We start from the raw sequence: 25,912 nt of genomic DNA, 5'->3' as shown, positions 1-25,912 counted from the left end.
ATTTTCAGGTATCGGGTAGAAAGCCAAACTAAGTCTCCCACCTTATATTCAGGACCAGTTTTTCTTCTCAAATCGGCATATCTCTTATATTTCAACTTATTTTCTCCCAGAACCTTTTTTGCTCTATCCAAGTTATTTTTCATTATCAACAAGCGATCTTCCACTCTAGGATTCCCTGAATCCTCCTCCAACACCTCAAAACTCAGAAAGCGAGGATGAAACCCACGACCCAACAAGAAAGGGGACATAGAAGTAGCATCTTTTCCACAATTATTGTAAGAGAATTCTGCCAACCACACCAAATCCACCCATTCCTCTCTAGCTTGTAAATAACACCTTAAAAACTTCTCCAATTCTTGATTTACTCTCTCCACTTGTCCATTACTTTCCGGATGATACCCAGAAGTCAAACTAACTTCCACTCCAAGTTTCCTACAGAAGGCCCTCCAGAATTTTGAAATAAATTGAGATCCCCTGTCAGAGATAACTTGACTTGGGAGTCCATGTAGTCGAACTACACCTTGCAAAAAACTATGAGCCAGTTTTTCCGCGGTAACCTCTCCCTCTATTGGTAAAAAATGTGCTTCTTTAGTAAGAAGATCGACCACAACAAGAATGGTAGTACAACCCTTATCTTGAGGGAGATCTACTATGAAATCCATAGAAATTGTGTGCCAAGGACGAGGAGGAACAGGTAACGGCTCCAATAAACCATGCGGCTTCCCAACTTGACTTTTCGCTTGTGCACAGACTACACAAGTTTTAACAAAATTCAATGTGTCTTGGCGAATTTTTTTCCACCAAAAATTTCTTCGAACCAGTTCCAGAGTTTTTCTGAACCCAGGATGTCCTGCTAAAATGGATTCATGACAATTTCTCAAAACCTTTTCTCTCAACTCATCAGTAGGTACATAAAGCTTATTATCAAAAAAAGGAAGATTGTCTTTCAACTTTCTAGCTGGATCCAGTCTCACCCACTCCTCCATCTTCTGCAAGGACATATTTTGACGAACTTCATTCAAAAAATCCATTTCTTTAATGGCTCCAGCTAACAAAAAACGTTCTGGGGCAATTATAGGTTCTGGTTCTATAATCTCTTTGTCTTCACTTCCAGGAAATTGGCGAGATAACGCATCAGCTTTTTTGTTCTGACTTCCAGGTTTAAAAGTCACAATGAAATCATAATCTGCAAAGAACAAAGACCAACGAAGTTGTCGTGGAGACAAAGTTCTTGCAGATTTTAAAAACAATAAATTTCTGTGATCAGTAAGGACCGTTACTGTATGTCTTGCTCCTTTAAGAAAATGTCTCCATTCTTCAAAAGCGGACTTTATTGCTAACAGTTCCCGATCAGCAATTGTGTAGTTCACTTCAGCAGCAGAAAACTTTCTAGAAAAGAATGCAACTGGATGTATTTGACCAGTAGTTTCATTCCTTTGAGAAAGCACCGCCCCCAACGCTAAATTTGAAGCATCCGCCTCCACAAAAAAAGGTTTAGAAAGATCTGGATGAATTAGAATTGGACTAGAAGTAAATCTTTGTTTTAACTCTTGAAAAGCCTTTTCTGCTTCAAGGTCCCAGTCAAATTTCACTCCTTTTTTCAAAAGTCTCGTTATAGGAGCAACCAGTCGAGAAAAACCTTCTATAAATCTCCTATAAAAATTGGCAAACCCTAAGAAACTTTGTATTTCCTTAACCTTAGTAGGAGGGGGCCATTCAAGAACGGCTTGCACCTTTTTAGGATTCATTTCTAAACCCTTAGGTGAAATTATAAAACCTAAAAACTCCACAGAATCGGTATGGAATTGACTTTTTTCCAATTTGGCAAACAAATGATTTTCTCGCAATTTTTGTAACACCAAGCGCACATGTTTCTGATGTTGATCTAGGTCAGAAGAGAAAATCAAAATATCATCGATATAAACGACAACAAAAATATCCAAGAATTCTCTAAAAACCTCATCAATGAAAAATTGGAAAGCCGCTGGAGCATTACATAGACCGAATGGCATAACTTGATATTCAAACAGCCCAAATCTGGTCTTAAACGCTGTCTTCCATTCGTCCCCTTCCTGCACACGTACAAGATGGTAAGCTCCTCTCAGATCTAATTTAGAGAAAATATTTGCTCCTTGTATTTGATTAAGCATTTCTGAGATGAGAGGAAGAGGATACCGGTTCTTAATAGTGACTTTATTAACTGCTCGATAATCTATGCAAGTTCTAAGCGAGCCATCCGGTTTTGGTACAAAAAATAAAGGAGAGGCCGCAGGTGACTTAGAATGACGAATAAATCCTTTGGCCAAATTTTCCGACAAATATTCTTTTAAATAATCATTCTCTTTCTCAGTAAGAGCATATACCCTACTACTAGGCAAAATTGTTCCTGGCTCCAGTTCAATTTTACAATCAAAGGATCTATGGGGTGGTAATTCTCCTGCCACTTTCTCATCAAATACGTCCCAGAAATCTTTGTAACACTGGGGAAGTTGACCCACTACAGCTCCCACATCATGACCTCCAATTCCAGTCTCAGCCAGAAAACTAGATACGGAATTACTTTGTTTTACCTCTTCCTCTAAGAGACTTCCTGAAAAGCAATTCTCTTTACAAAAATCGGATTGCATGTCAATTGTCCTAGCACTCCAATCAATTAGGGGATTATGAAGAGTAAGCCAAGGCATGCCTAAGATAATCTTCAACAAAGGGGCATCAATTAACTCAAATGAAATTATCTCTCTGTGACCTCCTGATAACTCCAAAGTTAAAGAACCAGTTCTATGAGTAATAGGACCAGAAGATAAACATGTACCATCAACAGCCCTAGCCTGCTCTACAACCTCCTTCAGAATAATTGGAATTCCCAACGATTTGGCCAGACCCCAATCCATGAAATTCCCAGTCGCACCAGAGTCAATCATTACAGGACCATTTCCCTTACACTCCAAATCAAAAAATAAGGATACATTTATGGTTATATGAGGAACCGCTGTCTGCACCGTATTGGCGATCTGTTGTACCTTGACTGCTGAGGAAGAAGTCTTCTTGGGAGTGTAAGGACAGTTTCCTAAAAAATGCCCACCTCTTCCACAGTATAAACACAAATTATTATCTCTCCTCCTAGTCTTTTCCTCCACTGTTAACGGGCCTCTGATTCTTGGAGATGAATTATTCCCTTTGGGTCTACTCTCTATTTTGGGTCTATCTACTCTAAGTATAGACTTTACATCACTCTGACCATGACGTCTCTCTGCCTTCCTTTCACTCAAACGGAAATCCAATTGAATAACCAAATCAATCAGACCTTCACAAGTAGGAGGGCGTTCAACTACTCCAGACAAGGCATCCTTTAACTCATCTCTAAGGCCCCGATAAAACAACGAGGCTTGTTTAGCCTCGGGCCACTTGCTTTCTAACACAAGGGACTTAAATTGTGTTATATAAGCAATCAAGTCTCTATTACCTTGTTTTAATTCTAAAAGTTCACCATCCACTTCCAGAGATAGCTGTCTTCTATCAAACATTTTTCGGAATATCTCTAAAAAGTTGGTATAATTTTCTAAAACCGCACTCTTTTGACTCACCAACAACCCAGCCCAAGCAGATGCTTCCCCAGAAAGATATGACAACATAAATGTTATCTTAGAAGCATCCGATGGAAATAATTCTGGTCTACTCATAAAATGTAATTCACATTGTGTTAAAAACACCCTAAATCTCTTGGAATCCCCATGATAACGTTCTGGGGACGCCAAAGGCACTGGCATAATTATACTCCTTACCCCTTCTGCCACTGTAGGCGCCCGTTGTATGTGTGGTAACTGATCTTCTCTTTCTAACTCTGGTGGAGAACCTGCGCCCCCTGAAACCTCATCCTCTCTCCTTTCTCCCCTCTGTTGAATTTGTGTAACTTTAACACTTAAGTCATCCACCTTTTGACTAAGTAAAGCATTCTCATCCCGAGAAATTTTCAACTCCTCCCGTAACTCCCTAATCAAAGATCCTAACATCTCCATGGATTCGTCGGGGTTCATGACAGCTCGGGCGGACTAAATTATTGGCCTTTCATTCTGTCAGGCTGAGAGGTCCTGTATCCGCGGAAGCTGCTGAACCCCCGACAATCCCCCTGAGATGTATTTCCCAGAACTAGTTTTCAGTACAGCTCTGTAAACTACACCCCAAAGGGAAAGGGGGAATGGGACAACAAAACAACACCAGGCAGACTGCGTCAAGGCTAATCAGTGCTGAACCTGCAGAGGATAAAGAATAACATATACACTTTCTTAATTCACTTACTTAACCTTATGAATGGGAAGTAATTAATCCTTAACTAATAATTGAGAATCCTACCTGGTTCTTCTCTTGAAATTTCTTAGAGAAGCGGATAAGAAGCTGAAAATCTCTCTTACTTGCGATACTAGAAATTCCCAGCAACTTCTTACATTAGGCAAAACTGGAAGTTTTAGTTCTTTGTTTGTCTTTTTCCAACTTGCACTGGTAGTTCAATTAGATTGTCTTTAAAATGTTCTTTCTTGTAATATCAAAACTTTTCAAACTATTTATAATTATCTTGAGTCTTTGAATCCTTGAAGAAAGAGGAAAAAACGTGCTAACTGCACACGCAGGTTATTTCCATTAATCGTTGAACTTCCCATAGAAATCTTCCTGGTTGAAGAACACGCGCAAACGGATGAAGACGCGCGATCCAAGTAATCCACACGCGCAAAAATCCACACGCGCAACAATTCACACGCGCAATGGTCCACACGCGCAATAATATTCTCCTGCGAGACACGCGAAATAAGAACACCCGCGCTATTGAGTTCAAAAGCAACGAAGTGATTGGCACGCGCAAAATTACTCGCGATGGAAAAAACACACGCGCACTCCCAAGGCACGCGACGAACAGATTCTCGCGCTTAAAATCACACGCGCTTTGTATTTCACACGCGCTTTGTACACACGCGATAAAAATCACACGCGCTTTATATTTCACACGCGAATTGTATTTCACACGCGCTTTGTATACTCGCGCTAAAAATCACACGCGCATTGTATTTCACACGCGCTTTATACTTCACACGCGCTTTGTATACTCGCGCTAAAAATCACACGCGCATTGTATTTCACACGCGCTTTATATTTCACACGCGCTTTGTATTTCACACGCGCTTTGTAGTTTTCACGCTGCGTATAGCTTTTGGCGAAAAGGATCTCTCGCGCAATAAAACACACGCGCTTTTAAAATGGCACGAGACCAACCTCTGCTCGCGCTCGGAATACAAACGCTAGAAAGCACGCGCTCACTTGAATACGCACGTTACAGTCAAAATCTCGCGCTAAGGAACACCGCACTGGAAACACAAGCGTACACCGATAGTTCAATTGTTTTAGTTGAAACACTACTTTTAACGAATTTTCAAGGAGACTGTATTTAAGATGAACAGATTTACAGTAGAAATAAAGTCACTTATCTCCTTAGCGAATTCACAAAGATTTCCTGCTTTTCCTATCTTCCAAAACGAATTCCTGCCAGCTGAAGACTTCTCCTGAACCCCCAAGAAAGTAGCCGCTCAACTGCTGAGATCTGAAGGATAAAATCCACCAGGCCTAATACTAAAGCAGGAGCAGCCACTGAACACGTCCTCTCAGATGGGGTTTTGATGATGAAAGGCACAGAGTGACAGTTTAGAATGTTCATTGTTGTTCAGCATTGTCTTCTAGCCAATCAGAGCTGTCACTGTGAGGCTCCATCTTGCCTTGGGTCAGAACCAGGATTCTGAATCATTAAGTTAAGGCTTAACCAACTATAATGGAAAACTTCCCACCCACACAAAGCTAATCTGAAAAGGATAAATAATGAAAAGGAAACTTGAATAAGAGAAGGAAACCTGACATAGTGTATGGGATTAAATGCCCATGTGGCTTGTTATATATTGGCAAAACCAAGAGACCAATCCATCAAAGAATCTGTGAACACAGATCCTGTGTTAAGAATCAGGTACCTGACAAACCTTTAGTGGCACATTTTAAGAACGCCCATCATGGAGTGCAAGACATCTATTGATTCATCATAGAAGTAATACTGGCTCAACCTAGAGGCGGTAACAGAGATCTAAAGCTAAGACAAGCCGAACAGAAATGGATATACTCCTTAGACACCGTAAAGAATGGATTAAACATTTCTATTGAATGGTCTCTCTTTATTCATCACAAAAAGTAAAGAAGACATAGGGGCGGTTATTTTGACCATTATACATGTTTTTGGTTAATAAAGCAATATTTAATGTAAGGAAATATGTGGGAAACGAGTGATTAACAGTTTTGGTACTTATTCCCCAAAATACTGCAGTATCACATTTTTGAATATCATGTTCACTACTGATTGCGGGTGGCTGTGGCATCTGACACACTATCTGGGAAAAGCTATTGCAGGGAGATATGTTATCTGGTTCCGTATGTAAAAAGAGTAACCAGCGCCCGGCGTTCCCAGATCTTTACAGGATATGCCCATAGCAAGATGGCCGCGGGTCACGTGACATTGCGACATGTGACCATGCGGTACATTACTGAACAACAACACAAAAAATATGAATAGTATTGGATGTTGATAGAGCGGCGAGACGGCACTCTTCACTTTGTAGACAGGATATTTTCAGAGCAACATAGTTGCAAGTCACGTGATGCGTTGACACGTAAATGCATGCGCGCACCACGTGACATTACTATATCCGCTATTTAAGATGGACCAATCCGTGAATAGGCTCGCCACACTGCTGAGAAGCATTTGCCATTAGCAAGCGGGACGGAAAGCTGCAGTTTAAATCGCTGAGGTAAGATACAGGCATTAGGCACATTTCAAGTCACGAGACATTTTAGAAGGGAACTGATTTTCGTTTCCTGTTTTGTTTATTATTATGATTTAGATCACGGCCAACACAGTCACGCTATAGACGAGGAAAAACGAAGTCCTCCTCGCATAAATTGAAGCAATTTGAATTGCATGGGTAAGCCATTTCTTTTCAAGTTAGAATTCTCGAGGCGAACATTGGGAAACCAATAAGTCATCATAGACCCTTGTTTATATTTCAGAGTGAGACCATGTATGAAATAGGAGACGGTCGATGGTCTGTGAAAAAGATAAAGAACACAATTGGGAGGTAGCTCCACCTGCATGGCAGACATATGAGTTACTTTAATAAGTGAATAACAGTTGAAGACTCAACAAGAGGTGAGCATTCAGAAGGTGTGACTCACAAATGATTGAGAAACGAGTAGAAAGGGGCAACATGACATCATATGAGTACCCCCATAGATAGCTTTCTATGTTATATTTATAAAATGAAAAACCCTAGAGGGTAAATGTGGAATTATTTAGACAGGATATAAAAGAAAATGAATTATGCACAGTGGTCAATAATGATATCACTTAAAAATGAATATATCCCTGCTGCCTATATAAATAACAGAGATGAAGTTGTCATAGATGTATTACAGTACTTCTTTTGCACAAAAAGTTGTAAAACCATGTTTTTAAGTCTAGTTGTTTGTTTGTTTTTTAGAGAGATTGCAAATTATGGTATACCACTCAGTGTGTGAAAGCCAGAACATGAACTAAGCCCGAGTGCCCTGATGACAGTACCAACAGGATACGCAATAGGGAATATTTGCCTTGCTTATCTTCTAAGAGATAAATGTCTATGTTGGTTCTAGAAACACATTGTTGTATCAAGTGTTGGCACATTCCTTTTTTGCCTGTATAAATTGGGAAGGGCATAAACAAAAACGGTGACTCCCTGTGGAGGATACACCATAGAAAGGCAGAAACAAGGTGTCTGAGGATTGTGTTGTTATGCATCTAGTGGAAATGCACACACAATAATATGTGGTTAAGTATGTGTTTTGAATAAATGTATGTGTTGTTTTAATATTGTATATTCGAATTGATGTTATGTTGTGATAAACATTAAAAGATGTATATTTTCTTAACAACTACATGGTCAAGAGCCCTTGTTTTGGGGTAAAAAATGCATAGGATTTAATATGTATACATCTAGGGTAGCTCACTCGGTGAGGTAAGGGAAGGAAGCTGATTAGTGGGATTCTTTGTTGATTTTGTGTTTAATCATCCTCACCCACTCAGCCCCTAAAAAGAGGATCATTGCAGCTCATGAAAATTTGATGATATTGCATTCCCCCATTCTGCTGCACCCCCCTCAGCTCCTGTAGACCCTAGAGATGTGCGCTACCTGTCCGCACACCCAGCACTAAGGTGGTCCTCTCATCTGTCTCGGGTAACCTCCGGGAGAACCTTCTGGGCCTTGTTGTACTGGTTGGCCGTATCCGCGATACCCTCCCGAAAACCTCTCTTGGCTTTGTTGCATTTGATGGCCATACCCACGTCCACTAGGTGGCTCCCATCTTCCCCGGAACCCATGCTGTTCATCTCCCTGTCCCATGAACCCTCCTCCCGTAGGCAGTGGTGCACACTGTGTCTGTGGTGTGATTTGTCCTCCTGTGCTTGTTAACACTGCCCCTTCCATGGCGTATTTTGTCTGTTTCTTCTGCACCAACCTCACCTCCTCCTGCTTCCTTTGCTCACGCTTTTTCCTCTTGTTTTCTTGCATTAGCCTGCAACAGTGTACTATATTGAGTTGAATTTCTGACCATGGTTTTGCTTCCATCCTCACCAACTTCTTGAGTTGCTTTTGCACCTGCCCTTGACATAGTATATGGTACAATAACCCCACTGTCTTATCCCATGGTTCTCATGTTTCAAGTCTCCATAACACGTGAATAGCCTGAATGTATTTTAGGGCGTCTTCGTCTTCCCACATTTTTGTGCCATTATTGCGCTGATATCTGATGTGTCTGGGTATTGCACCCGCAGAGCTTGCCATATAGCCGCTTAGCAGTTGTTAAACGGCAGACCATCATGTGGCAAGTTCTGGGTGGGTACTCCTGGGTATCTGGCCCTTTTCCATATGTCATCGGCAGCCTCTACAATGATGACCGCTAATAAACCTTTCATGTCCCCTACAGCTAATATCTGTCCTGTTGTTATTCTTTCCATTTCGTATATCCATTTCTCTGCCCCGGCAGTCAACAAGAGAAGCTTACACCTCAAGTTATCTTTGTCTATATGTTGGCATGGTATGTACTGAGGTCACCCCCTCCCTTCGCCAGTAAGGGGAACTGTGTCAGCCGATCTCCCCCTCCAGTCTCCCGGTGTCTTCGGTGGCGGTGAACGCCCTTGCTAATTCTCCCCTCCTGCGCGCAGGAAGGTCCCTTGGTCTTTGTGTGTACGGGGTAGCGCTGTGAATGCTGTGTGATATAGACTTAGAACGATGTACACTTTCATCTTTGTCACCCCACAATCCACTCCTGTCCTTGCTTGGTCCCCCTACTGTGTCTCGGTCCGTCTCCTTCCCTAAACTTCCTTGGGCAGGCCGTCCTAGTCGTTCGTCCTCGCTTCTTCTGCAGTAATCGTCTGACTCAACGTTTCCACCATCACTGTCAATATAGCCTTGGAAGCTTAACCTTCTCAATGTGGTGCCTCCCTGCTGCCCTTTCTCCATGTTAACCATGCCATGCAATTCCCCCTCACGGAGGACCCGGTATTGCTTTTGCTTGGTAGCGTGACTGTCCTGTCACACCTCTTGTTCCATTCTCAAGCTACTTGCCTCTCCATATTATCCTCAAAACGTGCTAAACCCAGCTGAATCCTTCCTTCTCTCACTGCACATTCTTCCTCCTAAAGCTGTCACTCTCTTTCGAGCCGCTCTATTTCCAAATCTATCTTTTCCCTTTTTATCTGTACTTGCCTTTCCCTTTGTTCGTCTTCCCTTTCCTTGCTAGCACCTCGAGCGCTCTCTTTCTTCTCATCTCTCACTGCTCCCACTCTAATTCTTCTGCTTTTCGCTTCTCTCTTCGCACTCTCTTGAGTTCATCCCTTTCCTGTTTTTCTTGTCTCTCCACTTCTTACATTATCTCTGCCCATTCTCGTGCCTCACAAGTCTCCTTATCACTCATTACTTCCTTAGTCGCCCCTCCTGTTTCTCCCGCTGTCTTCCTGTCTAATTTCAGTAACATTTGTCCTCGCAATCATTCGTTCCATACTATTTTCTCCATACCCTCCCTTCTTCCCTCTGCTCACGGGTCCCTGTCCTTTACCCTTAGCTGGGCCTCGCTGCATCCCTCTTTTCCACCTTCGGCGCTTGTTCCCCCTCCTGCTTGTCCAACCCCTTACTACCCCTCCTCCTTACTGTATGCTGGAGGTGCAAATATTGTGTTTGTGTATTCTGCCGCTGCTCTCAAGTCCCGTATTTGGTTTACTCCCTTTACCCCTGCTGCTACCCCTCCGTTCTCATGCTCAGGTGGAAGAGAGGAAGTGGGGGCCAACGACTTCTCGCCCGAGGTCTTTTGTTGGCTCAGCATCCATTGATGCCACTTCACATCCCCTCTGTCGTCCTCGAACACTTTCCAGAGCTCGAATATTGCCATAAGGTTGCTCAACATTTTCCCCTTTTAAACCTCTTGTATGTGTATTTGTAATGGTTGCTGCACATATTTGGAGAAGCTTCCACCCTTGGGCCATGGCTTAGGCAGTTTACCTTCTGTGCTCCGTGTCCATTCCGTGCTATATTTACAAATGTTGTCCTTATATCGCGGAAGGGACTGGCACATATGCTGGAGGGGGGTGTCCTCCACATTACTTCCATGATACATTATTCTGGATACTCACTTGAGCCCCGAGTCCAGGCTTCCGACACTTCCACACTCACTTAATAAATACTTTTCTCTTCAAATGTTCAATTTACAGTGCTATTCATATATTGGCGAGCCTCTCCCGGTCTCTCAATCAATAACTCCTCCTTACAACCTGCTGTCTCCCTGATCACACACACTGTTCTCGCACACGCACCTTCCATGCACTGCCTGGCAATATTAAAACTCTGTCGCACCTGCTCGTGCTCTTTAAGTCCTACATAGAAACCTCACTGGTGACGTCACCTCTAGGATGCATAAGTGAAGGAAACAGACCACTGACAGAACTCACAATACCATTTTCCAGTTACACCGCTATTTTCGCAAATACAAACAACATATACCCATGGCTGTCGTTCTGCCTCCTAACGGGGGATACTAATATTTCATGTGCTCAATCTGTACCTACAGCTTCGCCTTGTAGATAAAATGGTTCAGCAAGACTTAACCAGAAGAACACCTTCTGCACTTCAAGCTAACTTCAGTTGCTAAGCCCTATACACGGGGATACAATCATCCATGACCCGATCTAAAATGCCCAATCCACAGGGAATACACTATTTACATAACTTCTGTCATCCATACCCTTAAGTCAATAGTCTAGGTTGTTCACCAGAACCTTTTACCTCAAGATCGAATGTTCCCTAACTACCAACAAATGACATCTACCTCCGCTCCATTCTCAATTATACTTCACAATACTCAATAATACTTCAAGAATTCTGAACGATGCTCATCACCACCCCAAACCCTCCATCCTTTCACCACCCCCTCAATTGTCATGTAGCTGAGTCAATACTTAGACTCTGTGATCCGCTGATGCTGCTCCGCCACCGGCTCTCCCCAAAGCTGCCACTCTGCCATTCTGCTCTGCTGGGTTTCTCACGGATCACGGGCAGGATTTCCTCCAAGGCGGCTCCTGATGGCCTCTGTACAGGGTGCACCTCAGTGTGAATCTTGTGCTCCGTGGGTCATTTCACAGTGCTCCAGGTGTTGTGACGGGAAAGCCGGCTTCATGCCAAACGAACGTAGCAAACCATCCTCTGCTATCAATTTGTAAATGGTATGACTGAGGTTCGTTCTACACAGTCATCGTTCAGCACAGAGCCCAGACCCAACAAACCCTCCCCCAATAATGATGGAGCACACAGCCAAGGGCAAGTTAGAACTGTGTTTTATTATCCAAACAGACAGGGATCATACAGGAACCCAAAATATCTCCAGCAATCGCAGCTCCTGGGCCTGTTACAGGCTTTTGTTACCAGATGGGGTCCTAGCCGTTGACCTCTCCTCAAAAACCTAAAAGCCCATTCTATTGGGTGGCTGAAGTGGTAGTGCCTATAGAAGGCACCTACAGGTATTAGCTAACTGGTCCGTCCATGTCAGGGGATCTCGCCTGAGACTACCCCAAACACTATCTAGTACATTGTTGCAAGGTTGCAGGACTACCATTGGCCCTTGCCCCTTACCCTCCACCCAAGGTTTTCTGTTCCCTGATTGGCTGAAGCGGGTTTCCTCAGGCTTGGGACGTCGCTCTGTTCCCAGGGCTCTGTGTACTTTCTCATGATGATGAGAAAGACTTTGTGTCCCAATTGTTGCCACTGGAATATCTACCTAGCCTGAGAGCGTGCCTGCGAATTGTAATGTTTGTTGGGCAACACATGTATCAGTTCTTGTCTGCTTCGCTGGGAACAGCTTCTCTTCCCACTATGGGTAAATGGCCATTGTTCAGCTCGGCCACATCATGTGGGTAAGGACCACAAAACGGAGCTCTTGGTCTGGAATTAGTGAAGATGTCATTCTGCTCTTTTGAAGGTGGCTCCTTGCCCCTGTAGTCAGGAATGTTTCCACCTGCCTTTGTCCTTGGCTGTGAGCACGGCCCCTTCACTTTGTGCTGCAGAGTCTGCATGTCTTTGTTCCTTGTTTTGAGGCCTCTCTGTGGCTTTGAGTTTCTCTCTCTCTCTCTCTCTCTCTCTCTCTCTCTCTCTCTCTCTCTCTCTCTCTCTCTCTCTCTCTCTCTCTCTCTCTCTCTCTCTCTCTCTCTCTCTCTCTCTCTCTCTCTCTCTCTCTCTCTCTCTCTCTCTATATATATATATATATATATATATATATATATATATATTACACAGCCACGATTGTGGCTGTGTAGTTATGGTTAAGTTGCTGTTTCCATATGAAGAGCCCTTTTTGGGTGGCTTATAACTTAGCTCCCCCTTGACAAATCCTCACCAAACTTTGCAAGGAAAGTATATGTCCCACTCTGATTTTTTTTTGCAAAGTTTGGTGAGGTGTGGTCCAGGGGGGGCAAAGTTATAGGGGGGGTCCCAAAACTTCTTTTTTTCCCATAAACATAATGGGAAAAAATTTTGCTCACGCCTACAGCCCAAACCGCTGGACGGATTTACACCAAATTTGCAGCGGGAGCGGCGGCTTGGTCCCAAAAGCGTGCTTTTTTTTATTTGGTGTAATACCGTCCAGTACTTTTTAAAAAAATGACAAAAATGTAAGTGAAAAAAATGTGTGATATCTGTGTCCGCTTCGCGGACACACTTCCCTGTTCGCTCCACGGACAGGACGGGGATTGGGCAAGCGCATGCGTGATATCCGCAGACATCTGACGTGCTTTCCTATTGGCTGCCGTGAAGCGTGCAGTGCGTCTATTGTGAGAGACGCCTGCCATCTTTGTTTATCGGTTCATCGGAGCGTTGCACAGTAAGCTCTGTGTGTTACTCCCATTCCCCCCACCCCCCGCTGATGCTCCGTGTCTCTCTCCTGTTCCCCCACCCCCGCTCATGGCCTGTGTCTCTCTCCCTTTCCCCCACCCCCTGCTCATGCCCCTTGTCTCCCCTGTTCCCCCAACCGCCGCTAATGCCCCGTGTCTCCCCTGTTCCCGGCCACCCCCCGCTCATGCTTCGTGTCTCCCTTGTGTTACCCCGCACCCCCCACTCATGCCCCGGTTATTCCTCGTGTTAACCCCCACTCATGCCCCGTGTCTCCCCTGTTCCCCCACCCCCTGCTCATGCCCCATGTGTGCCATGTTCCCCCCCACCCCCGCTCATGCCCCGTGTCTCCCTCGTGTTCCCCCAACCCCTGCTCATGCCCCGTGTGTGCCCTGTTCCCCCCACCCCCCGCTCATGCCCCGTGTCTCCCTCCCATTCCCCCCACCCCCTGCTCATGCCCCATGTTTTCCCTGTTCCCCCACCCCCCGGTCATGCCCCGTGTCTCCCCTGTTCCACCCCCCCCGCTCAAGCCCCGTGTCTCCCTCCTTTTTCCCCCCACCCCCCGCTCATGCCCCGTGTCTCCCTCCTGTTCCCCCCACCCCACGCTCATGCCCCGTGTGTGCCCTGTGTTTTCCCTGTTCCCCCCACCACCCGCTCATGCCCCATGTCTCCCTCCTTTTCCCCCCGCTCATGCCCCATGTCTCCCCTTTCCCCCCCACCCCCGCTCATGCCCCGTGTTTCCTTCCTTTCCCCCCACCCCCCGCTCATGCCCCGTGTATACCTCTGTTCCCCCCCACCTCCTGCTCATGCCCACCTGTATCCCCTGTTCCCCCCCACACCCCGCTCATGTCACGTGTCTCCCTCCTTTTCCCCTCCAACCCCCGCTCATGCCCAAATGTCTCCCCTGTTCCCCCCACCCCCTGCTCATGCCCACGTGTCTCCCCTGTTCCCCCCACCCCCCGCTCATTCCCACTTGTCTCCCCTGTTCCCCCCACCCCCGCTCATGCCCACGTGTCTCCCTACTGTTCCCCCCACCCCCCGCTCATGGCCCGTGTCTCTCTCTTGTTCCCCCGACCCCCTGCTCATGCCCTGTGCCTCCCTCCTTTCCCCCCCACCCCTCCGCTCATGCCCCTTGTCTCCCCTGTTCCCCCACCCCCTGCTTATGCCCCCTGTGTGCCCTGTTCCCCCCACCCCTGCTCATGCCCACGTGTCTCCCCTGTTCCCCGCACCCCCCGCTCATGCCCCATGTCTCCCTCCTTTTCCCCTGCAACCCCCGCTCATGCCCACGTGTCTCCCCTGTTCTCCCCCACCCCCGCTCATGCCCATGTGTCTCCCCTGTTCCCACACCCCCCGCTCATGCCCACGTGTCTCCCCTGTTCCCCTCCACCCCCGCTCATGCCCTGTGTCTCCCTACTGTTCCCCCCACCCCCCGCTCATGGCCCGTGTCTCTCTCTTGCTCCCCCCCACCCCTTGCTCATGCCCTGTGCCTCCCTCCTTTTCCTCCCCACCCCCCGCTCATGGCCCCTTGTCTCCCCTGTTCCCCCCACCCCCTGCTCATGCCCCGTGTGTGCCCTGTTCCCCCCACCCCCCGCTCATGCCCCGTGTCTCCCTACTGTTCCCCCCACCCCCCGCTGATGCCCCGTGTCTCCCTCCTTTTCCCCCCCACCCCCCGCTGATGCCCTGTTGTGTTCTCTTTATACACCCGCCTTCCCTTTCCATGGTGGCCATCTTGGTTTGGGAAGAAAAATCTTTTTTTACCACCCAGGGTTCCTACTTTGATGACCTAAGATGCTAGTGGTCTTCATCTATTGAAAAGGATGTCATGGAGACGTTGCACTAATAAAAGCCTATGAAATTCAGTTAAAAAAAATGTGTTACAGGGACGTTATGGTTAAGTTGCACTAATAAAAACCTATGAAATTCAATGACAAAACTTTGTTAAAGGGACGTTAGGGATGTTATGGTTAAGTTGCACTAATAAAAACCTATGAAATTCAATGACATTTTTTTTTTAAAGGGACGTTATGGTTAAGTTGCGCTACTAAAAACCTATGAAATTCAGTGAAAAAACTTTGTTAAAGGGACGTTATGGTTAAGTTGCGCTACTAAAAACCTATGAAATTCAGTGAAAAAACTTTGTTAAAGGGACGTTATGGTTAAGTTGCGCTACTAAAAACCTACGAAATTCAATGAAAAAACTTTGTTAAAGGGACGTTATGGTTCCAAGTAAAACTGAAAAACCCTTGAAATTTGCCAATTATGGGAAGCTAAGCAACCATAACTCGCGCCACCACCGTGCACTGCTAAGAGTAACACCCACGACATCAAAGATGACATCACAAATGTCATTGATGACATCACTGATGACATCACATGTCTGGCTCACTCTTTTTTCTTTTGCTGACATATCTAGGCCACATGGTTTTCTTCAGTAACAGTCAGAAACTAAAAATGTTATTTTATTTGTAGACGTATCCTTCAAGTAGGTTCTTACAGTAATTCCCTTAGAGTCCAGTCACATCATATGAAACATATACATAGGGGAAGACGCATAAAGATAATCAATAGACTTATCAGCACTTTCTGATAGTTCTGTTGTTTTTTTATGGCTGTACTTTCCCTGTTTATGGTCATATTTGTATACATTGTACTAACACTACTTTCCCTAGGGTCCAATCACATCAAGTGATACATATACATAGGGTAAATAGCAGCTTTGAAACAGAGCAATCATTTATTTGCATGAAAATAATCAGTTAGGTTATGAATTGTTTCTGCTACTACTTGTGCTTTTTTGCTAACTTCACTTTCCCTGTATATACCCATATTGGTATGTGTTCTTGTCTCTTTGTGTTTTGTCTATAGTAATGCAATTATGTAATCCATGGGTTTTATTAGCTACTTATTACATATTTCACAGTACACAAAAATCTATTAAGAAAACAATTCTCATTTCATTATTCAACATATTAACATTATGAATATTATACCTTCATCTTGTACGCTGCACACAATGCTATGTTTCTGCATGAGTAGCTTAGTATACTAGATAGAACCCTATAAAAGAATGCTATTTATATCAATGCATCGTTCAATGCACTAATTAGGGTATGATATTTATTGCAATGATCCTTGACACTTTTTTCGCAACATTATAATAAGAATCCCTTGTACACATATTTCATGAAAGGTACATACACATGTGATGTCATCAATGACATTTGTGATGTCATCTTTGATGTCGTGGGTGTTAGTTTTAGCAGTACACGGTGGTGGCGCGAGTTATGGTTGCTTAGCTTACCATAACTGGCGAATTTCAAGGGTTTTTCGGTTTTACTTGGAACCATAACGTCCCTGTTTTTTCACTGAATTTCATAGGTTTGTAGTAGCGCAACTTAACCATAACATCCCTTTAACAAAGTTTTTTCACTGAATATATATATATATATATATATATATATATATATATATATATATATATATATATATATATATATATATATATATGATTGTATTGCTTTCTCTTGAGGTTAGTAGTATTCGGTTCTTCCAGGTTCCTTATTTGTCTCTGAAGTTCCATATGGTTAGTTGCAATAAGCGGCTGCAAGCTTGTTTTCTTTGACTGTTCCTCCCTTGCATTTCTGTGTTTCTGCATTTGGCTAATGAAAGAAAATAAGACTTTCAACAGTATGTGCATGTATCTGTCCTCTATCTATAGAACTGTGTATGCATGTTCTTCGTGTGTGCACATGTGTGTCTGTGTAACTTCGTGCAGGGATGCCAGTTTGCTTCATTGCTAACATTACTATGTCGTGGTGTCTCTAATGATGTTAGTACAGCTGGATATTCATCATTAGACAACCTGATCCTGTGTTGAGGCACCTGCGTCTGCGAAGACGTCAGCTGCATTGGGGTTTGTATGGTTGTCCAAGAGAATATCAGCTCACATATGTAGAATTTACTGGCCCTCCTGGGGGCTGGCCATACAGTGACTGGTATCTCTCATTTCTCAGTCTTCGAGCTGTCTTGCGTATAGGGGTCACAAGGGCCCTTTCAGGGACCCTTTATTCAGGGCTCATGAGGGATACAGGCCACCAGACATAGAGGCAGGTAGAACTAGCAGGGGAGGTTGAGGAGGAAGGAGGAAGAGAAAAGGAAGGTCTTGAGATGCTTCTGGAATTTAAGGAGATCCGGCTCAAGACAGAGAGGGGAAAGAAGGTCATTCGAGAGTGAGGCTCCTGCCAAAGAAAGAGATCTACCCCCCCCCCCAACTCTCTGCTTAGAGAAGCATCTGACTTGCAGAGAGTTTGATCTAGAAGACTGAAGAATGCTAGCAAGGAGGGATTAAGGGAGAGGGAGTTGGATGTAGTGTGGTTCAAGGCCCCAGAAAGCCTTGTGGATGATACAGAGGGTCTTGAATTTGGTCCTTGCGGCCACAGGGAACTAGTGGAGAGATTTTAGGGCTGAAGAGATACAGTCCCTGGGCTTGAGGCCAAGAATAAGTCTTGCAGTCCTATTCTGGATTAGTTGAAGAGGGCAGACGGAGGAAAGAGGCAGATTAAGGAAGAGGCTGTTGCAGTAGTTAAGCCTAGAGAGAAGCAGAGCTCTGGAGACATTGAGTTTCTGGGGGAAGGTGAGGAAAGGGAGAATGCCTCTGAGGAGGTGAAGCTGAAAGTGAGATTTCTTGACAAGGTCTGTGATGTGAGGTGAGAAGAAGAGAGTGGAGTCAACAATGACACCCAGGTGAGGGGAGGTGGCCCAAGGAGGGCGCTGAGAGGGAAGGTGGGAAGGGGAGGGCAGGAGTCCCAACGAGAAGGATCTCAGTCTTACTGGCATTATGGCAGAGATTGTTAGAAGCACACCATGCCTGAATAGCAGTCAGACAGTCAGGAATGAGAGAAGAAGGAGAGGAGGAAGAGGAGGGAAGCTTAAAGGAGAGCTGAGTGTAGTCAGCATGGCATTGAAAATGAGGAGAGAAGGTGGCGATCAGGTGGGTGAGAGGGGCAAGGTAAATGTTGAATAGATCAGAAAAAAGGGGGGTTGGTTTGAGCCAACTTGTAACACTCCGTGACCTTTATCCACAATATTAGATAGCAATGCCTTTGCCGCACTAGCTGGAGAGATAGAGGTCCAAGATCCCACCTCTATGGAACAAATAAGTTGAAAGACCCTGCTGCATATAAATGCGCCACACTTTGAGTTCGATAGTTCCAGAATTGAGGTTTTATTAGCACACACAATTCAAGAATATTTCTGACAGATTGTCCTCTAGGGTAACACATGTTTTGGCAACTAAACAGTGCCTTTGTCAAACCAGGGCTGTATTGAGTGTCAACCATGTCTGTGTAATGCGGTCTGTTGAGGTAGTAATAACCGGGTTAAATCCCGTATAAACCCAGCTCTTCTGCCGCGACTGCTAGCCTAGCAGTTGCGACAGAAGAGCTGCATCAACCTATCCAGTTCCCGGACACTGATGCTTAGGGATTCACAAAGCCGATTTATAAGGGTGGAATGATTGACGGTATCGAAGGCAGAGGATAGATTGAGGAGGATGAGAACAGAGGGAGAGTTGGAATCAAGGTTTGAGAGCAGGTCATCACTGGTGTTCAGGAGGGCGGTTTCAGTGCCTCTGGCTGCTCTGGAGCCCGACTGGTGGCAGTGAAGACAACCCACTATTCAGTGTGATGGATTAGATGGGTGATGACCAGCTTCTCCAAGAGTCTGCCCAATAAAGGGGAAGTGGAGATAGGGTGGTAGTTAGCTGGGGAGGAAGGGTCTGCAGATGACTTTTTTTAGGAGGGGGTGCACAAGGGAGTGCTTCAGGGGTGATGCAAAGAAGCCAGTGGCAAAGGAATGGTTACAGAACTCAGCCAAGGAGGGAGCGAGGGAGGCAATGCTGTCCTAACCTGCTAGCTGCCTCTATGATAACCATGCCCCCCAGTTTCCCATAAGCTGAGATGTTTCTATGTTTGATTGTTAGTCGTTGTCACGCCCATACGCCTCCGGGTTCTGAGGACTGTGTTATAAATTTGTAAAGTAAAGTCCTTGATAGTTATAGAAGAGCAGGGAAGAACCTGTTTGGATGAGACTTTCATGGAGCAGACTGTCCGGCGCTATGGGTGTGAAGGGCGAGAGCATGGAGGAAGGAGAGAGAAGGGCCAAGGGAGGCTTGGGTACAGGGGGCACTGTGGGGTGGAGAAGAGAGAGAGAGAGGACAGGATACCCTGTGTTTTGGTAGTGAAGTGGGTGGACAAGGCCATGCTGAGGGCCTGGGAAGGAAGAGGAGAGGTAGAGACAGAAGTAGGATTGGCAAGTTCCTTGCAGATTTTGAAAAGTTCAGCCGTGTTGTTTGTGGCTCCAGAGTTGCGGGCTTGGATGTGGGCCCATTTCTTGGAGCGAATGGAGAATCTGTATTGCTTTTGAAGCAGGCGACAGGCCAGTCTGTCAGAGGATGTGCTAGAAGCCAACCTTTTTTGTTCAGTGACTTTGCACTTTCGTTTAAGCGAGGCTAGGTCGGAATCATACCAACTATTGCACTTGGAGGCAGGCTTCATGCAGATACTCATGGCAGGGGCAAGGATATCAAGATCGTTGGAGATGGAAAAGTGAAGGTTAGCAAGGGAAGAGTCGGTGTGGGAGTCGTAAGCAGGAGTGGGGGAGGAATGAAGGAGGCGGCAAAAGCAGCTACTGACACTCGCTTCATCGTTCGAATGATGGAAAAAGAGACTGGCAATGAAGGCAGAGGCTTAGGCGGGGAGCCAGGGAGCACAAGATGGGAGGAGAGAAGAGCAAGGTTTGACCAGGAAAGAGGGGTAGTGAGAGCCTTGGAGAGGGAGATATCAGCAGTGATGAGCTCATCCAGGGTGTGTCCGGCTGAGTGGATAGGACCAGAGGGAAGAACGGTGAGGGAAAGAGAGTCGCAGAGGTTGCAGAAGGGTAGAGTGGCTGCATCAGGAGAGTCTAGGTGCATAGTGAAGTCTCCAAGGAAGAGAAGCTTTGAGTTAGAGGTCAGAAGAGAAGAGGCGAGGTCAGCCCACTCCGAGAGGAAGAGGGAGGTCCTGAAAATGGTGGTGAGAGTGAGCGAGAGGGAAAGGCAGGCGCATAGCTTACAGACAAGACATTCAAAGGAGGAGTAGGATTGAGTGGGTATCACAGATGCAGTGACCCGTTCAGGGAAGACAAGAGCCACTCTGCCTCCAGACCGATTAGACCTGGGTTTGGAGAGGCTCATGTAACACTCAGGAAGGAGAGTGTCAAAAGCAGTGACATTGAATCACGTCTCAGTGAGAGTGAGGGCATCATGGTAAAAGTCTTCAAGGAGGTGACAGATGTCTGGGGAGTGTTTGACAGCAGAGCAAGAGTTGAGGGTAGCGAGGTGAAGCAAGTTGCCACCTTTAAAATGTCATCTGAGGCAGGTTACAGGGACGTGGTACATCAGTCGGTGGGGACAAAGAGGCCTGGGTGGGTGGCAGAAAGGGGAGTGATAGGAGGAGGGAGGAAGTTAATGAAAGAGGGAAGACACCTGTCAAGAAGGAGGAGGTTGGGCTGAGAGCCCTTGGCCATGATAGTGCCATTCTTATATACATTAATGATGCATCTGGAAGATGAGAAGTGTGCCAAAAGAACTTCCCATCTGGTACCAGCATTAATAACTGAACTGTAAAAATCAAGTGACTAAAGGCAGACCTGGTTAAGACATTTTCATTACACTAATAACACATTTACAAATCCGATTAAACTGTTAAATCACAGAAAACTGCTTTGAAGAATCACTGGCAGTCACTTCAAGCTCAAAGTTTGATGCTAATGCCTGCTTAGGCTAGCTCAAACAGATCCCAGCAGGGTGCGTTTTGGGCGTGGAAGGGCAGGAAGTGGGTGGGGATGGCCACAGGGTTTAGCAAGGCCATGCTTAGCCAGTGGGCGGGTAAATACCCAAACACCACCTACACGCATTGTGTCCCTCCTCATATGCTATATACCCCTAGCTGTACATCAATGCAATCGTTTTGGCTTAAAAGTGGTGCTTGAGCGTCACTTTAAAGCCAAAACTAAAAAACAATACATTGCAGGTGATGGCATTTCTCAGAGACAGGCTCGAACTGGTCTTTAGGGCAATAGAGCAATGTCTGAAGTACAGGCCCAATATTTTAGTACAGCCCAGTTTCTTTGGTTGAAGTGGGCCAGTTTTTTGGCAAGTGTTACGGGACAAATACTCTTCAAAATTCAACAATTGCAACACATTTTAATAAACAAATGAGACTTGGGCACCAATAGAAAAGTCTGTCACAAAAGTAACGAATTGCCATTTGCGACTGTGGGACAGTTTTTCATTGGCGCCCGAACCAATGTCATGCCCCAGTCCAAAACTGCTCAGAGTACCTGGTTCACAATGCACCTCTTGCCCAGAATATGAAGAATTGCCCCCATGACACAAAGCAGAATGATCCGGTCCACATACTCCAGTGAAATCGGACTACCGTCAGTGCAGAAACACCCACTAAATGTGTACAAATTATCTTTATTGTCTGGCTATTGGCAGACTCATGGTGCACTTTTTTGTGTAATGTGCCTCACGAGAAAAATATGTTTTCTTCATGTTTAATGTTACTTTTCATGGATTAGGAATCCACCATGACTTACCTCGATCCGTTGCTATAGTGAATGACGAGAGAACGTCCGAGTATGCTGTAAGATTCGCTGAGGGGAAGATTGGAGTCTAAACGCTGCTGAGAAAATGTGTCCTTATTGGCCAAAGTGCCATACTTTCCACTTATGTCCCCAACCTCATATTTATCCACCGTGCCAGTGCCGGGAGCAGGAGATAATGTCACATTGACCAGGAATGGGTTAAAATGGCCTCTGATTAAAGGATCCGAGCAGGGATCTGAAGAATTTGGCATGATCGGCAGCTTATGTACGTGATAACCGCCGCATAGGCTTCCTAAATTTGTGAAAGAGACCGATATTCCTGTAGGATCCACGTCCAGATTTTGTGAGACACTGAATGCGCCTTCAACTTGCTTGGAGCCAAACCACTGTCCGGTCTTGCCCAGAGATGGCCGCAGAAAGGTAATGTTAGCGCAGGCAACCCGAGTCCATGTCTGAGCGGCTCCATGAATCATTAGAGACTTTCCGAGAATTGAACCAGGTCCGGAGAGAGGTAATATGGTGTCAGTGAAGAAAGCCTTGGAATCGGCTGACCGTACAAGGTTGGAGAGGTTCAAGGCTTTGTGCCTGCCAGAGCAATCACTCACCTCACACAGGAAAGGGTTCAGAGGCTGACAACGTTCACTGTTATTCACACCAGCTTCCATTCCAGCAGGAATAAAACCCCCTTTGGTGCTACTGCAGGCCTCACTATCAGTGTCGGTTTCTGTACTAATTGGGAACTCATGGACATGCCATTTGTGGTTAGCTGTCGGAAGAGCTGAAGCATTGCTGTAGGAGAGGTCCAAGTAGATAGACATGTCTGAGTACTGATTGCTTTTCAGCTGCCTGAAAATAATCCTTCCAACCACAGTCTTCCGGAACACCGCAACAGCCGTGATCATGTCCCCTTCGTATCCAATGGTACCGCAGGAGAACCTGGAATTGTCTGCTTTATGGATGACAATGGAGCGACCAACAATGCTATTCCTGCCAAAAAGGGGCAGGTTCCAGTCTGTGATCATTGATGCAAATGCATTCATCCCATCTAATGGCCCGTGCCTTCCACTCAGATCCCCCACTTCGTACAGGTCATGCGTTGCCCCGGGGGCCTTGGGGTAAGAAGCAGCAGTGACATTTGCATTAAAGGGGTTCCAGTGGTCCCCCGTGCTGCTTCGATCACACAGATTTTCTTGAGGGTCCTTTCTTTGGGGAACTGGAAACTTGTGGACATGGAAATACTTTTCCAGGCCGGTGACGTTCTCAAAACTCACCAAAATCTCTGTTGGGTCAAAAGGGGACACCTGTGTGAAATTAAAACCTCCCCGTACCCCATTCATGTTGATGAGTGCATTCACGCTTTTAGCCCCTACGGGTTTCACCTCTGCACAAAGCCACTGGTCTTTGTAACCCAGAAGGGCAAACGGCGTAACTGTGGCATTGGCCACCCAAATCCCCAATTTCATTGCTTGTGGTTGGATGCCAACTTTATAAGTGCCAAGAGAGACATTCATTTTCCTTTCAGATGAGTTGCATGTTGGTGAAAGGTACAGGGACACATTAAGCGGCACGCTTTCTCCTGCGCGTGCTACCACAAAGTCTGTCATAACGGTCAAGGAAGCCTCGTCACCCTCTTGTCGAAAATATGCCTCTCCAACAATGAAAGAGTAGAATTTGGCCTGCCATGTCCGAATGGTGCTCCCTGGTTTCCTTACGTTACCACAGGCTTGACGGCTGCACGTTTTTACCACGAGTGACAAACCCGCCAGGCCACGGTTGGCCAGGAAAAGCCCACTAACTTTGAAGGTGGCGTTTGATTGAAGAGGTTTATTGAACGTAAACTGGTAGAGCTGGTTTCCGGTCTGCAACGGTTCGCATGGCTCTAGAAAGTTCCCATACATGACCGGAAACTCACGTAGTGTGATGGTGACATTCTCACAAATGCTGGTCAGGTTGATGAGGGCAGTCTGCAGAATGGAGTCAAGCTTAATGTTGCCCTGGATCCCGGCCATATTCAAGTCCACATGGAAGTTAACAGAAAGCGTTGCACCTGCCAATCAAAAGAGGACATGCAAGAGTCAGGGGATGCAAGAGCAAAGATGCACACATATCTTGTAATCATTTATATTTATTGATCAAATCAAGCACTGACAACAGAATGTTTCTATAGACGTGGATGGAGGGGAAGAGTTTGGTGTAAGAGGGATGACGATAAGTGTGACAGAATGGTTAGGCATTGTATATCTATATTCACATTATTGTACAATTGCTGAGATTAATGGGTTGTGTGAGAAGTGAGCCAGCGTGCCAATGGTCCTTTAGGGTGGATTTAAACGCCGGTAGGGAGGAATTAGCCCCCATGTCAATGGGTGGGATTTGCCTCAAGGGGTGCTAGTCAAATGAAATACCTAAATCTGGAGAAGGCACAGAAGGGCGGCTAAGGGGTGGTATGACGGTTGCTGGATCACCGCATCTGCCTTGAGGTCTTGAGAGCTACATTTCTGGGGGGCTATGCGGTGAGGTTCTGTCTACGACCTGTCTTAAAGACAAGGGTGAGGCGTTTGAAGTGAGACCTTGATTTTGCTGATGGCCAGCGTCCTGGCGATTACCGGGGAAGTTAGTGTGTGCCAAAAGCGGGTGAAGAGAGTTCAGACAGCAAACCTGATGATTTTGTGGAAGGGAGAGAAGGATTACGGCAGAAGCCCAAGTCGGAGGCTGCTGCTCTGATTCAGTTTCTTCGTGACCAGTTTTAATCAAGCATCTCCTAATCCCGACGGTAAGGTGAGGGCATGTCTTTCATATGCATAGTAGCTGAAGCCTGGTGATGATAGACAGCAGCCTTATACTGGCAGCTTATTGCACGCAGAGATTCTTGGCAGAGGGGTGGGGAGCATCAGCAAGAAAGGAGGCTGTGGTAGATATATTGGCATGCAAAGTTGGGTATCCTTGAAATAGAGGAGATCCATCTAGTGTAGCAGAGAGCCGTCAGGTGTTGGATAGCTGTGAGACCAACCAAGATTCTAGATCAAAGGTGGGAAGTGGCGGGTGGGAAGGAAACGAAGACCCGTGTGTAGTGGTCAGCTAAGAGAATCTAGAGGAGGGGAGCATAGTGCAGAGGGAGATAGTATAGTCGGGAGACCTGGAAGATGGCGGGACATAACCCTGGCAGATGCCCATTGGGGAGAAGGTGGCTGGGTATTGTGAGGGACGCAAGGAGACAGAAAAGGAGTGGCAGCCGAGGTAGAATTAAAGCCAGCCAATCACTGGGTCGCCAAGCCAATTAAGGTAAATGTGGCTAGCAGAGGGAAGTGAGATGGTCAACCATGTCAAATAGTTCTGAGAGGTCAATGATTATACAGATGGAGGTAAATGGCTATGGTGGGCAGTGGTAAGGGAGTTAGATAATTGTGGAAGTGTGGTCTCAGTGGAAGGACCAGACAGAATCCAGGTTGTAAGGGGTTGAACATTTTTGGGGTGCGATGTGAACCCTTGGTGCTTGAGTGGTTTTGAGAATAAAAGATGCTGAGAGATTGGGCTATGGTTGAAAGGAATTTAGTGGTTAGCCATACATCTTTATAAAAGGGAAGTACCACAGTTGTACTGATACATCAACACAAGAGGGCAGAAAAGTAAGAGTAGGGGAAGGGGTTGCAGAGGCAGGACAGTGCACTGTATGCGAGTGTGAGAGGCTTGATGATTGGTGGACCAAGAGGTCACAGGTGGCAGAGGAGGAGAAAATATCCAGGGCAATTACTATGTTATTGGCTGAGGACTTCTTG

General features: G+C 45.8%; 1 protein-coding gene across 2 annotated transcripts in view; it reads right to left on the bottom strand.

Moving 5' to 3' along the window:
- Positions 1-25,912, bottom strand: part of LOC138580873 (uncharacterized) — a 570,368-nt gene that overhangs the window by 464,330 nt on the left and 80,126 nt on the right. For both annotated transcript variants that reach the window (XM_069651760.1, XM_069651761.1), the window contains exon 2: positions 22,128-24,183. In XM_069651760.1, the coding sequence (XP_069507861.1) occupies positions 22,128-24,183 (2,056 nt within the window). The remainder of the gene's footprint in view (positions 1-22,127; positions 24,184-25,912) is intronic.

This window comes from Ambystoma mexicanum, chromosome 3p (assembly GCF_040938575.1).
Source record: "Ambystoma mexicanum isolate Mex_15411 chromosome 3p, UKY_AmexF1_1, whole genome shotgun sequence".
NCBI lineage: Eukaryota > Metazoa > Chordata > Amphibia > Caudata > Ambystomatidae > Ambystoma > Ambystoma mexicanum.
The sequence above is the reverse complement of the archived record's forward strand: the minus strand, read 5'-3'. Positions and strand labels throughout refer to the sequence as shown.